Source organism: Heterocephalus glaber, unplaced genomic scaffold (assembly GCF_053883595.1).
Source record: "Heterocephalus glaber isolate CG9 unplaced genomic scaffold, H.glaber_assembly_v1.0 deba00001600, whole genome shotgun sequence".
Classification (NCBI taxonomy): Eukaryota; Metazoa; Chordata; class Mammalia; order Rodentia; family Bathyergidae; genus Heterocephalus; species Heterocephalus glaber.
The window spans coordinates 17,943,692-17,957,213 of record NW_028258372.1 but is presented as its reverse complement, the minus strand read 5'-3'; the positions used below and the strand labels follow the sequence as shown (position 1 = coordinate 17,957,213).

The following is a 13,522-nucleotide window of genomic DNA, read 5'->3' as shown; positions in this document are numbered from 1 at the left end:
TTTTGCCCAGATGATCCTTGCCATTTCTATGTTTATATAGCTCTACTCTGTTGTCCCTATGCCACCCTCTCCTTCTAACCTGTAACAGAGAGCCCACCATGTGCAAGGTGTAGGAGTCTGAGCCAGGACTAATAACTGTGACTTCTCTGCAGCGGGCTTGCATTGACTTTGCCATCAGCGCCAAACCGCTCACCCGCTACATGCCACAGAACAGGCACACCTTCCAGTACCGTGTGTGGCACTTTGTGGTGTCTCCGTCCTTTGAGTACACCATCATGGCCATGATTGCCTTGAACACAGTGGTGCTGATGATGAAGGTAAGAGAAAAGTGAACTCCAGTAACTGTTTCTTCCCTGAGCAACTGTATGTGCTCAGAAACACTAGGAAAGCCTTCTAAAATGCCAGGATATTGCCTGTCACTTTTCCATTGGACCCAGGGGCCCAGTGAGCCAAATCCAGTAAAGCATGTAGTAGCAGTCCAGGAGCTTCCAACAAGGGTGGAAAATGTCCTTAGAGAACTTAGGGTCTCAAGGAGTGTCTTATTTAACACTAAATGATAAAATACCCTCTACAAAATGTTTCTGCCTTGCCCACCTCCATCTCTAGGCAGACTGACTGTTTTGCTATTAAGTAGTCTAGATGGGTGAGGCATGGATCTGTGTTTTGCTTTGTTTTGCCACACAGAATGTGTAATTTTCCACTCCAGCACTCAATATCCATCTCCTCCTGTACCACATACCAAAGTTCCTCACAAGCTCAGATTGAGAGGTGGCTATCCTTGGTGACATGTATTACCCACCCACCCTAAGGCGCTGACTCTCTCTTCTTGTCCTGGCAGTATTACTCTGCTCCCTGTACCTATGAGCTGGCCCTAAAGTACCTGAATATCGCCTTCACCATGGTGTTTTCCCTGGAATGTGTCCTGAAGGTCATCGCTTTTGGCTTCTTGGTATGTCACTAAATCTATCCCAGCATTAGGCTTGCCTTCTTTTTAGGGGGTACATTCCCAGACTTTGTTGGGAGGAGTGGCTACCGCTATTCCAGAAATAGTTCACACATCTACCCACCTAACTGTGAGCTCAATGAACTGCCACAGAGATAGGACAATGTGTGAGGGAGATAAGAGAAAGGGTGAGAGAAGCCAGCTCCCTGGTTCCATGCTTATCTGACTATCCACCTGATCTTGTCAAATCCTGTCTGCAGCTAAGGGATGGCCATCAGTGGGCTTTTTTACAGCTGCAATTTATGTGTAAAGGAGCAAAACAAAGACTGCGCTAATAAACCTTGAGTGGCTATTTACTGGTAAAGGTATAATAGTTTTATGACTCAGATGAAAAATATCTGTCCCTCTAGCTTCAACTGTAGTAAATAATAGATTTTACCTATAAGTGTTCCTCCCATGAATAGCATGAAGAATAATTTCTACCAATGGAAATAAATGTTTATTACTACTTCTTACAAAGGCCGGTGACCTTTAAGGGGTATGTGGGTGGGAGGAGGGTTCTGGGATTGGGTTTGGGAGGGATGGTGATGAGTTTTTCCAACATAAGCTCTCCTTTTACTTCTCCTCTATTACTAATTATAATTGTTTGGTGAATTCTTTGCATCTCCTCTCAAGAGTGTTAAGAAAACCTGGTCCTTTGTTTCAGTGTCCTGTAAAAAAAAATCCCCTCTGCTCCCTCCCCTCTCTTGCTTCAGTGTGTGCTGAGAGTTCAGTAGGATGCTGATAAGCCCACTTGACAACTGCTTCACACTTATTTCGGTTATGAGCTACCATTTCAAATTATATGTGTGTATGGCTTTCCCTGGAAGAAGAAAAACTTTGCTGCTGATCTGGATAAGTGTGTGTTTGCTAGCAAATTTAAGAGGACTCTGGGCTGGGTTTGATAATTGTCAGTGTTGATTGTGGAGGTTGCTTTCGATCTCCTTCTGGTTCTTTGAAACACCATTCATTTGATTGTTTGGGGTGGAGAGTTGAAGGGAACCCTTTGCAGGGGGGCTGCATTGTGGTTTACTTGATTCCCTTTTGAGTGTTTTGAGACAAGGTAAAAAGAAACTACCCCCAACAAAGATGCTTTTATAAAACAATCCAGCCCTGAGTAGGGTGAATTGAAAAAGAGTGAGACGCCAGAGTCACAACAGGGAAGTTTCTCTATGTATCTTGATGGCTTGCATGTAGTACTGACATTGTCTGTGACTTAGCCCCCAATTACAAGTCTAATTATGGTGAATGTTAAATACATACCTACAGGCTTAACCAAAGGGTTTGGGCGTGAGGCCTGCCTTCTTCCCACCCTCACAACAGTTTTCATTTTCAGTTTAGAGGCATTCACACTATAAAAGGCATCACTAGTCCCCTATACATGATACAGTTTTCTAGATGTTCAGAATACCCCAGTTATGTGCTATGTCTTCTCACTGGCTCTGAAATCAACATGGCCAATATCATTATCATTATTGCCATTATTATTGTTGTTCTTAAATGAGGTAATCGAATGTCAGAAAAAATTGTATAACTTTTTAAAGGTTACACGATAAAAGGTGGTAGAATTAGAAAGCAAGGTGGGAATAAAAAGGGAAGCAAACAAGAAGACTGAAAGAAGTAATGTAAATCATATAGCCTACTAAGTTTCAAATGCTTTATATATTCATTTTATCTTCATGACAATTACACTAGAGAGGTATTGTTACTTTCTTCTTTTATGGAAGAGCTGGAGCTCAGAAAAAAATGAAAACTTTACACAAGGTTAGTAAAAAGCAGAGCCAGGATTCAAATCTTGGTCTCTCTGACTTCAAAGCTCACAATAACCTCCTGGTGTACACAGTATTTCCCCCCTCATCTGCCAGGAGTACATTCTAAAATCCCCAGTGATGCCTGAAATTGCAGATGTTACAGAACTCTTTATGCATACAGCCACACATCACTAAATGAAAGTAAATTCTGAGAGATAAATTGTTAAGTGATCTGCCATTATATAAATATCATAGAGTGTACATATACAAACTAAGACTGTGACAGCACTAGACAATATAATTGCGTGAGACTACCATTATATATTAATCTGTTGTTGGTAGAAATGTCATTATGTGGTACGTGACTGTGGTTTTTCCTTTTTTTTTTTTGGTACTGGGGATCAAACTCAGGACCTTGCAGTTGTGAGATAGGTGGCAGAACCACTGAGCTAAATTCCCGGCCTGGTTTTTCCTATTAATTTGAGATTTTCTCCTTTTCACACCAAGGAAGCAATTTACAGTTTCTCTTTGGCATAGCTGAATTGACAATGCCAATGCTCTTGTGTTTGGGGCATTAAATAAAATAAGGGTTACTGAATGCAAACACTATGATACACAGCAATTGATCTAATACCCAAGAGAGCAAATATGTGACTAATGGGTGGATAGCATATATAGCATGGATACACTGGACAAAAGGAGAATGATTCAGGTCCTGGGTGGGATGTTGTGAAAATTCATCATGCTACTCAGAAATCTATGCAATTTAAAACTTGCAAATTATTTACTTCTGGAATTTTCCATTTAATATTTTTGAACTGCAGGTAACTGAATTTATGGAAAGTAAAATCACATTTAAAAGGGAACTGTAATGTTCTACACTATGTATTCATTATTCCAATATGCTATTCTGTAAAGCATCCTCAACTGAAACTCAAAGCTTCTAGTCGTTTGATAACTAGACCTGTGAGCCAATAATTAGGATATTTACCTCAGATTGGGGAATAGGAGAGCCCTGAGAATTGAGGAATTTACTCTATCACCAATGCATTCAGTATCATAATGCAAAGCAAGCTTCCTGATGAAGCAGAGTGCATCAGTTTCTCTGCATGCTCTGGAGGTGTATATGGCTTTGGAATTAGATTTCTCTAAGTCTCAATTTTCTCACACAGAAAATAAAGATTAAAAGAACTTAAATGTCCTGTTTTAAGGTACCAAGCCCAAGGTCTATGTTCACCTGAGCCTAGAGATGGACACATAGTCTACTCTGATTAAGTGGAGTGTTATCTGCTCGGTGGATTTTCCAGGTCCTTTATATCCCCTCCTTCTCCTTCATCCCACTTATTTCATTACTGTTTCCTTGTTGTTGTTGTTTTTTACCTAGTTTTAGCTTTTCAAAAGGTGTAACATCAGAAAGGGAAAAAAATGAAGTATATTTATCAGTTGTTGATTTGAAAAGGTTCAGTGGAGTTAGAAGGAGTCTTTTGGCCAGTTTGTCTGAATTTTGTTTTTGGCTGAAAATCAGAACTATAGTTTTATAAGGTCACCTGATGCCTAATTTAAAAGTTGTGTGATGATAGTGATGGTTTCATAGGTGTCTACTTGTCCCTAAACTCACCAAGATGTATACATTGAATATCTATAGCTTTTTATTTATGAATAGTACCTCAGGATAAATATTTCTAAAAAATAGAAATTTATAAAAACTTATGAGCTTTTCAGTGACAGTTTCAAAAACAAAGTCTTCAAGTAGTGACGGAACCACTTTCTAAATGAGAAATTCTCAAATTAGTAAAGGAAAAATAGAATTTCTGTTTAGAAATAGGAAACTAAAGCCAAAGTTAGAATGAACTTGTGCATGAATTGACAAGTTTTAATTCCAAATGACAAAGTTATGTAATAAAAGATGTCTTTTCTTTTCTTTCTTTGCATTATTTTTCTTATCCTTTTCCTAATGTTCCTATGACTGAATTCACTTGGCAGAACTATTTCCGAGATACCTGGAATATCTTTGACTTCATCACCGTGATTGGCAGTATCACAGAAATTATCCTGACAGACAGCAAGGTGAATGGCTCATAAGGTCCTTGTCTTTAAGGTTGGCTCTGGAGTAGCATTTTTTAAAAATCCTCTACCCAATAGGTTCATTTTTATCCTATCAAATCAAATATGTCCCCCTTCAAGTGTTGGGAGTTCATTTCCTCACTCCCAAGCATTAGCCAGAGAATGTGAACTGGAACACGCCTGGATCACATGGAAGGCTTTGTTTCATTTGTAAGACTTGAATACCAGACATCTCTTGGGATAAGTAGAGTAGTGTAGGGTTTTAGAGGAAAGCTGCTATACGCAGTATTCTGCTAGAGTCTCAAGAGATACAGTATCTTTACCTTCAGAGTTCTTAGGCTGAATTGTTTCCCTAAATTAGCTTATCCTAAAGAACACTTGGCAAGCTCTTTGTAATTCTCTTTGAATTTTGGATGGCCATGATGTGTTAGAGGGACCACTAGATCTGCCCTTTTAGTATGTAAGTGTAGATTTTAGACTATGCAGTAGAGACAAGGGAGGCCAGCTTTGTCTCATGTGTGCGGGCATACTTCCCTTGTCGTTTGCTGGGAATAGGAGGTAGGCATGAGAAGGCTAAGAAGCACATGCTGGCTGGCCCATCTGCTGGAGTTGGGGTTAACAAAGAAAGACAGAGACTGTGTTCTATTTTGTGATCTGAATGAGGAATAAATCTACAAATAACTGGTGCTTAGATTTTTCTAAATGACCATAATGTCACTAATTATATGTTTCCTTTTGATCCACCAGCTGGTGAACACCAGTGGTTTCAATATGAGCTTTCTGAAGCTCTTCCGAGCTGCCCGTCTCATAAAGCTTCTGCGTCAGGGCTACACCATACGTATTTTACTTTGGACCTTTGTGCAGTCCTTCAAGGTAAGAAGACCAGACAATATTCTCTGAGGGCTGAGATGGCTCTGTTGTATCAAACAGCTTGACAGGCAGCACTGCGTAACATCATCAATGCTTCCATCCCTTCACCTCTGGGAAAGTGAAGCTGGTAAAATGGGTTTTTTGGAAGCAGTCAATGAATGCAGTAACACTTAATTATAGCCCAGCTTTGCTGGACAGCAATTGGCTCATGTCTACTGAATAGAATCTTCTTCTAAAAAAGCACCTTGACTTTGTATCTCAGGCCAGGAGGCAAGGTACATGCTTTGGGAAGTATGTTTCCTGATTGGGTATTCCAGATTGCCCTGAGCAGTCCTACCCGTGCAAAGAGGCAGCCACCTGCAGTCAGATGTCCTCTACATTTGCAAGGACTTGTTAGTGATTTTATTTCATGTAACAGTTTTTCAGAGGACTCTTTCAGTTGTGTTTCATAGCAAGATGATTCATATTCAGTCCCCCTGTGTCTTCATCAGTGTCTATTTCTCAAGCCATTGATTGTGTGATATGCTAATGGTCACCTCTGTGTCCTACAAATAGGAATGTCTAGGCAAGCTAATATAGTGAGTTTCTTTTAAACAGTCATGGGGCCATACAGAGAGGTGTGTGTGTAATAAATACAAATTGAAATCAGTACCTGAGACTCAGTGGCAGAGATTTCTAGTAAAAGAAGTTTCTCAAACATATTTAAATATCTCTGGGCTCTGGCAATTATCATAAATTAGTTTTTTATAATGTTTTGAATGCCTAAGTTATTTTTAAATGCCCCTTCCTCTCTTCATTGAAAAAGTTTTTCAATGAATGTGTTCAAAAATAAATTTGGTGACATTAAATGCTTCAAAGATGAGAAATCATGAATTCACCAAGTTTTATTTATATGAAACTGAAGAGCATAAGCCAGTGAATTCATGGTTTGTCATCCTTTGGGAAGGGAGTTCACCTACCATCATCCATATTGATTTCTTCAGAGTTTGAGATGTGAGACCAATATAAGAATGTTCAGGCTCCCACATGCAACCTTGACATTTTGCTCCTATCCTATTTGGTATGATAACTCCCACAGAGGCCTCACTTCAATGACAACTATTTTTCCAAAGTTTGAGGACAGAAGGAAAAGCTAAAACCTCAGCAAGAAGTTACCATCTGAGTCCCAGGCATATTTGAATTGAGAATGGGAAAGACAAGATGCTTTATTATTTTAAGAGGACTACCCAAAAGCATTAGTTGTTAGTAAGTCTGTTAAGAGATGTATCATCCTGTCATTTTATCACAATTACCAAGTCTCTGGGAAGCTATGTATCATTGAGGTTAAAGGATAAGATGTCAGAAATTGATGGCCAAATGATTGGTTTATTCTGGTGAATACAACAGAAAACAGCAAAACAGGTAAGTCTCCTTCAGGGGACATTATGTTATACATAGGTGTTTTCTTTTCAGAACAGTTCTGGGACAGAGTATAGAAGGTGATTTCTTAAAGTCTGATTAACAAAGGCTACTTCTGCAAATAAAAGCAGAAAGCAACACCATATAAACAGCTTTGTGCTATTGCCTGTCCATACCCTCACCCAGTCCTGAACATTATCCACTTTTCCCCCTCCAAGCCCTGTTTGGATGTTCTATCCTCTTTTCCCTCACTTTGTGTTAGAATTCATGGCATGACAAGAAAGGAGAACAGATGGAATCTTTGGTATTCTCACTAAAGCTGGGGGTTGGAAAAGATGAACAGAACTGGAGACTCTGAAGTGGAGAAGGTAAACCAAGGACAGGAAGGAAGGATGAAAGGCAGCAGCATTCCAGGTGGTGAGAATCCCTGCCTCCTTACTGCCAGGCTTCAGCAGTGGAGTCCCTCTGTGAAAACATAGCCATTCCTTTCCTTAAATCTTGGAAGTCAGCACTTTATTGGAAGAGGGGATTCTCCTACTGGCTTTCAGTTACATTTTAATTTTATCCTTTATTCAAGTTGTAAATAGTCTCACAAGGCTTTTTATTTCGTTAGCTCTGCCCTGCTCAGGCAGTCTGAAAGCTTTCATTTGGTGTCCTGGGACTCATGGTGTACACACTCATGACAGAGTGGAGACTCACGGTAGCCAGAGAGATTACTGAGAGCACTCCAAAAGTACAGTGGTCTGTAGTAAATTAAAGATCTAGACTTCCTTGTATCTACACCCTTCCCCAGCCAGCCAGGGCAGCTCCCTCCCTTGTATCTCCTTAACTTGCCCCCATCCTGTATTGATATGCTGTCATCCAAAAGTTACAGTAACCATATATGCACAATGTAGAATTTTATGCCACATGGCTTTATGGCAAAGTTTTGTTGTGGCTTACGCTTAGAGGATTTTGAGATTTTTCCATGCAACATAATGAAACATTGCAGGGAAGGAGGTTTAAGCATTGAAAAATGTTTCATCGCAAGATGAAAGAACCTTCTAGGAATAGACAAACAAGTGAGACCCCAGTCATTTCATTTTGCTTCCATATTCTGCATGATGGGCTCCACACTGGGTGTGGGAGTAGGAAAGAGAAATACAAGGATTTGGAAGCCAAAACTGGATTCTTGGTTGTGTAATTTGCATTACAATTGCTCAGATTATTAATCTTCTGCATGCCAAGTGAGATATATCCTGAGCCCAGAAAGTTTTCCAAGCTTTTCTTGGAGATGTGGGCTACATTTCTGAATGAGTGAATATTCTTCATGAAAAGTGAGTTACAAACCTCTCTGTGGCCAGCTTTTACATATCTGTCAAAGGAGGTGGACATCTGAAAAAGTACTACACCCAAAACAACAGCCTCAAGGAGCAGAGTCCCAGTCCTCTGTGTGAATTAGCCTAAGGGCACGAGATCCTGCCAGGGATCACAGGTTGTTGACCATAGAAGCTGCCTCCTTTTGATTAATGATCCTCTCTGCTTTCCTTCCAGGCCCTCCCCTATGTCTGCCTTTTGATTGCCATGCTTTTCTTCATTTATGCCATCATTGGGATGCAGGTGAGCTGGTACATTGGGCCTGGTGGGGACAGCTCTTACCCAGATCATTTCTGGCTTAGCAACCTGGGCATGCAAGATTGAGATTGCTTTGAACTTCTTCTTGCTTACGGGTACTCTCCCAAGGTCTTGTTGTAGTGTGACCTTGATTATTTCATATATGCAATGGTTCTCCAGGTTTTCAGGGTGGTCTAGCCTAAGGTTGTCAGATCATGGTGCTGTCTTATAAGAATCTGTGCTTCTAAGTGGACACAACATGAGAACTAAAGCAAAGATGACACAATTGTTCTTACCTAGAGGAATCTCCAAGGAGATGGGGTGGGGAGTATGATCCATTTACCAGCAAGATCTCTGGTATTTGGACTTGACATAGAAGAAGATTCAATGTTTAGTCTCATGAATGTGGTGGTACCAAATGCATCTGGATTAAGTTTTGACTGAGATTTATGCCTGAAGACTCAGCACTGTAAACAACTCAGAGAGTTCCTGGCAGCCTGCCTATCCTAAGGAGACCCAGGGGCCACATTTCAACTGATTCTTCTCATAAAGGGCCATGTACTGTGGTTCTCTACATCCTCTCCCATTTCTCTCGGACTTGAGAATCAGATTAGATTCCTACATGGATATTTATTCAGGTAGCTAGAGGCCTGTTGAGCCAGAAGAGGCCAAAACCTCTTTCAAGGGCGATGGCCATTTATGGTGGGTGAACTTCCACTGTAAATAAGCAGCACCACATCCTGTGAACCTGTTTTACTGGATACATGGGCTTTCTGCTCATCTTAGAGGGCTCTCTTTCTGGCTTGCAGATATCATGACTAAACCTCAGCAAAGAACTTCAGCGGACAGTCTTCCACAGCCAGGCAGTCTGGCTGCCTTTAGACTGCCAGCTATCTTCTCAGTGGTGTCTGCCACCTGGAGTCACTGCTCCATCTCCCAAGCTTGTTGCCTCATCAGCCCTTTCCAGAGCATTTCCAAAATGCCAGTCTTTTTGCCCCTCTCTCTTCTTGCCTGCATTTTTTAGTTTTGTTCTTCTCACTCCATTACTGGAAAGTTTTGTTCTCCAAAAATATCAGAATGTCAGATGTAAAATATGTGAGGCTTGATTGAGAAGCAGTGCATTCTCCTTCATGGGAGATATTTTATTAGAGATTGATGATGATGTCAGCAGTGTTGAATTCCTGGTGAAGTTTAGACTGGCTTGATAACTTCTGTTAAGTCTCTCTTTACTCCCCCAAATTTGATCTCAGAGTTGAAACATTCTTCAACAGCCAAATGCAAACTTGATTAAATTAAGTTCTGTTTGCCCATGCTCAAAATATCCCTTTTCATCTTATCCCTTTTCATCTTCAAGCAAAGTAAACTAGAATAACACATCTCAATTCTAACCTACTACTGATAATACTGATAATGATGATAATGCTATTTACTATTACTTGAATTCCTTGGTGTGCTAAATGCATGCACATACGCATTTATGTGGATGTATGGATAGATCAATAGATAGATAGATAGATAGATAGATAGATAGATAGATAGATAGCCAAGCAGGTAAGCAGACAGACAGACAGGAATACAAAAAAAAGCATGAATGTAAAACATGCAGCTAATGTACTCAGGAATGATGTGATGCTTAATATGGTTCAGTAAATATGCTCAGTAAATAGGCTCAAATTCTCAGACTATGTAGAAGAGCTGAGATTTGAACTCAATTCTGTCTGTTCCACAGTCCATGTTCTTAGCTGTATACCATCTCTCATACCATCAGAAAGGCCAATGCAAGTGCTTTTTTGATCCTCCAGTGGGAGGTAGAAGCTGTTCAATAATGAAATCATCTTCTCAATAGTCCTTACATATCTTTCCAAGGTGTAAAAGCACACTTTTCATCCCACAGAGACATGAATGCCATTTCCACTGTGACTTAACTTTAGTTGACAATCCCCAAACTGGTCCATGACATAGACCCAACACCATGCACAAGCTTGTGCTTGTTACTAAAGAGAATGTGCCCAATATAGTCACCACAAACAGAGAGATCTATACAAATAGAAATACAAAAGGTCAAGTTTTGGAAAGCCATAAGTAGCAAGTGAATGTATCTATGAGAAGAACTATTGTTCTGGATTTTCAAAGGCTTCTTGGAAGAAGAGACCTTTGCAGAAAACTCTGAAGATGGAAGAAAGGAGTAACTTGCTACATATGGGAAAAAATATGTGGTTACAGTTGTTAGAAGTAAGGTTTTCAGCCTCAGCGGTGGCACTGACCCGCTGTGTGAACTTAAGTCACTGAATCTCCCTGGGCCTTATCTCCCTCCAGTACAGTGGAGGAGTTGGTTACATACCATCACAGGTCCTTTCTAGTTCAAAAGTTCTGTTATTCCAAGGGGAAATGGATTTAAGGTTATTTTCATGAACTTTTCTGAAACACTCCTCTCTCTTCCACACCCTTTTGAGGTAGCAGATTTGGGTTAGTGACAAAGATGCAGTGAAAAGCTGAAAAGAAGTAAAAAGAAATTTTAAAGACCACCTTCTCAACAAACATGCATTTTTTTACTTGAAAATTATCTTAGGAAATAATCAAAATAGCTGTGGTTTCTTTGCCTATTGCACATATACCATAGTGAATATCGCAATGTACCCTTCATCTACTTTTGTGGGGTGTTTCAGAAAATCATAATCACAAAAACTAATTATAGTTGTATGAACATCATAGGGAGAAAATGTAGTGTAAGTTGTGTATGTGATGGATCAGGGATAAGTCATGAATTCTTAACCAACAAAGTGAAAAGAAAGAAGAGAAAATGAAATTTGAACAGGACAAATATATATGATGTTCTCATGCAATACCCAGAACTGGAATTTATTGCTTGGGTGGAATATTTTGAATGCAATTACTATATTTGTTTCTTGGGGGTCTTCTACCTTTTTATCCTCTTTCCATTCTTCTCTCTGCTGCCACTTCCATGCTCCCTCAGAGATGAATACTATTTGGGTATTGAAAAACAGTTTTGAGAACAAATTACCAAAGCAGGTGTCAGTGGGAGTTACTTGAGCAAAATAGCTGGGGGCAGAGATGGTTCCTCAATTGCACATTCTAAAAACTGTTAGGGGGAAATGTGTTCCCTTTAGCATGCTTTGGATAAAGTGGGTATGCTAAGTGTAGGCTGAAAATGATCTCAAATGGCTGCAGAAGTGACCCAGGAAACCCTCAGCTGTACCAATACTAGCTTGTGAGAATGGATCCTGATATAAGGAACATGAATGGGGGAGAAGAGTGTATATGTAAAAGCTCTTGTCATTGAGGGGACTCAGGAGTGATCTTGACTCCAGGCTGTATTGGGAAAAGAAATAAAAATAAAATTTAAAGACCACCTTCTCAATAAGTATGCATTTTTTAATTTGAAACTTGTCTCTGAAAGTTCATCTCTATTTACTATGGATAAATTTTTTTGAGGTTTTTTTTTTACATGGATTTGCATAATAACCATAGTCCAACAGCAGCTTAGAATACTTCTCTCTGTGGCTAGATCTGCCCATTTTATCCTTTTCCAAATATCCACTTATCCTGACTTTCTGTGTCCTGTTGTGTGGACTTATTTAGCTTCCACATGAATGGCCACTTTCAGATGAGATTTCGTCACTTTGGGATGGGCACATGTATGCATACAGATATGTGCTTATCCATTTTCTTTTTTTTTTTTCTGGTACTGAGGATTGAACTCAGGACCTTGCACTTGTGAGGCAGATGATGGCACCACTGAGCTAAATCCTCGGCCCCTGCTTGTTCATTTTCATGGGCTCTAGATTATTGACAAATCAACCTTCTCAGATTGACATTCTGAATAGAAAGATGTCTAAGGAAGATAGAGATGCTCTATCCAATCTGATCTAAACTGCTTGCAAATTCCAGGGCAGCATTTGCCCAAACTATAAATGACATCTTCAGCAAATAAAATTGCTCCCATCATGACCACCAGAGACGGGGAGAGAAGGGTGAGTCCTTCTGTGCATTCCTGTTAGGGGCAATGTTTTACAAATGCTTGAGTACCATGGTGACAGGTACCATGGAAATAAAAAAGACTAAATTAGGTGTAGGAGAATCTATATATAAGCAGAAGGACATTAAAATATCTTGCAATCTATGCTATACCTAGACCTTACTAGCACTAATCTCTATTGCTGCACTGGTACACTGGGGAAGATAATTAGTCCTCCTTATCAGGCCAGCAGCATAGTGTTTACCAGCTCTCTGGGTATGAGTTGTCTGCTCCAGGGATAGACCATCAGGAAATCATTCATGTAGCTTTGTTAGCCCTGTCTGTGCATCTAATGGGTATGGGCTGGACACAACACACAACTCAGTAATGCTCATTGCTTTCTCTTGTTTTTCTCCCCAAGGTATTTGGAAACATAAAATTAGATGAGGAGAGTCATATCAACCGGCACAACAATTTCCGGAGTTTCTTTGGGTCCCTCATGTTACTCTTCAGGTACTTGGATGTAAAACTGTCCTATCTGGAGTCCTGTTAATAGAGGGAGAAAAACTTGTTCAGCTTCTTCTCCCCATTTCTCTTCATCTCTTTGTCCTGCTTCTTCTGCTCCTACCAGAATAGGTAGTAGAAGAGGGAATGGGGCAATTTTTGTCTAACTTCCCATTTGATAATGAGAAAGTTTCATCAATGTCTTTAACACAGTAGTTAATTTTCACATTTCAACTTCTACGCATGCTCTAGAAATCTGGAAGGAGTATTGAAGACAATTTCTTGTAGGCCAAATTCCACTTAAGACCTGAAACCTTGAATAGATAGGTTTATGTGGAGTTTTTAAGTCCCACCACTTTCTCTATTGTTGTCAGCAGAGATCCC

General features: G+C 40.0%; 1 protein-coding gene across 9 annotated transcripts in view; it reads left to right on the top strand.

The window, feature by feature from the left end:
- The window catches only part of Cacna1e (calcium voltage-gated channel subunit alpha1 E), a 485,327-nt gene that overhangs the window by 441,188 nt on the left and 30,617 nt on the right, over positions 1-13,522 (top strand). For all 9 annotated transcript variants that reach the window (XM_087194394.1, XM_087194393.1, XM_087194398.1 and 6 more), the window contains 6 exons: positions 153-317; positions 839-949; positions 4,717-4,800; positions 5,545-5,670; positions 8,599-8,664; positions 13,056-13,147. In XM_087194394.1, the coding sequence (XP_087050520.1) occupies positions 153-317; positions 839-949; positions 4,717-4,800; positions 5,545-5,670; positions 8,599-8,664; positions 13,056-13,147 (644 nt within the window). The remainder of the gene's footprint in view (positions 1-152; positions 318-838; positions 950-4,716; positions 4,801-5,544; positions 5,671-8,598; positions 8,665-13,055; positions 13,148-13,522) is intronic.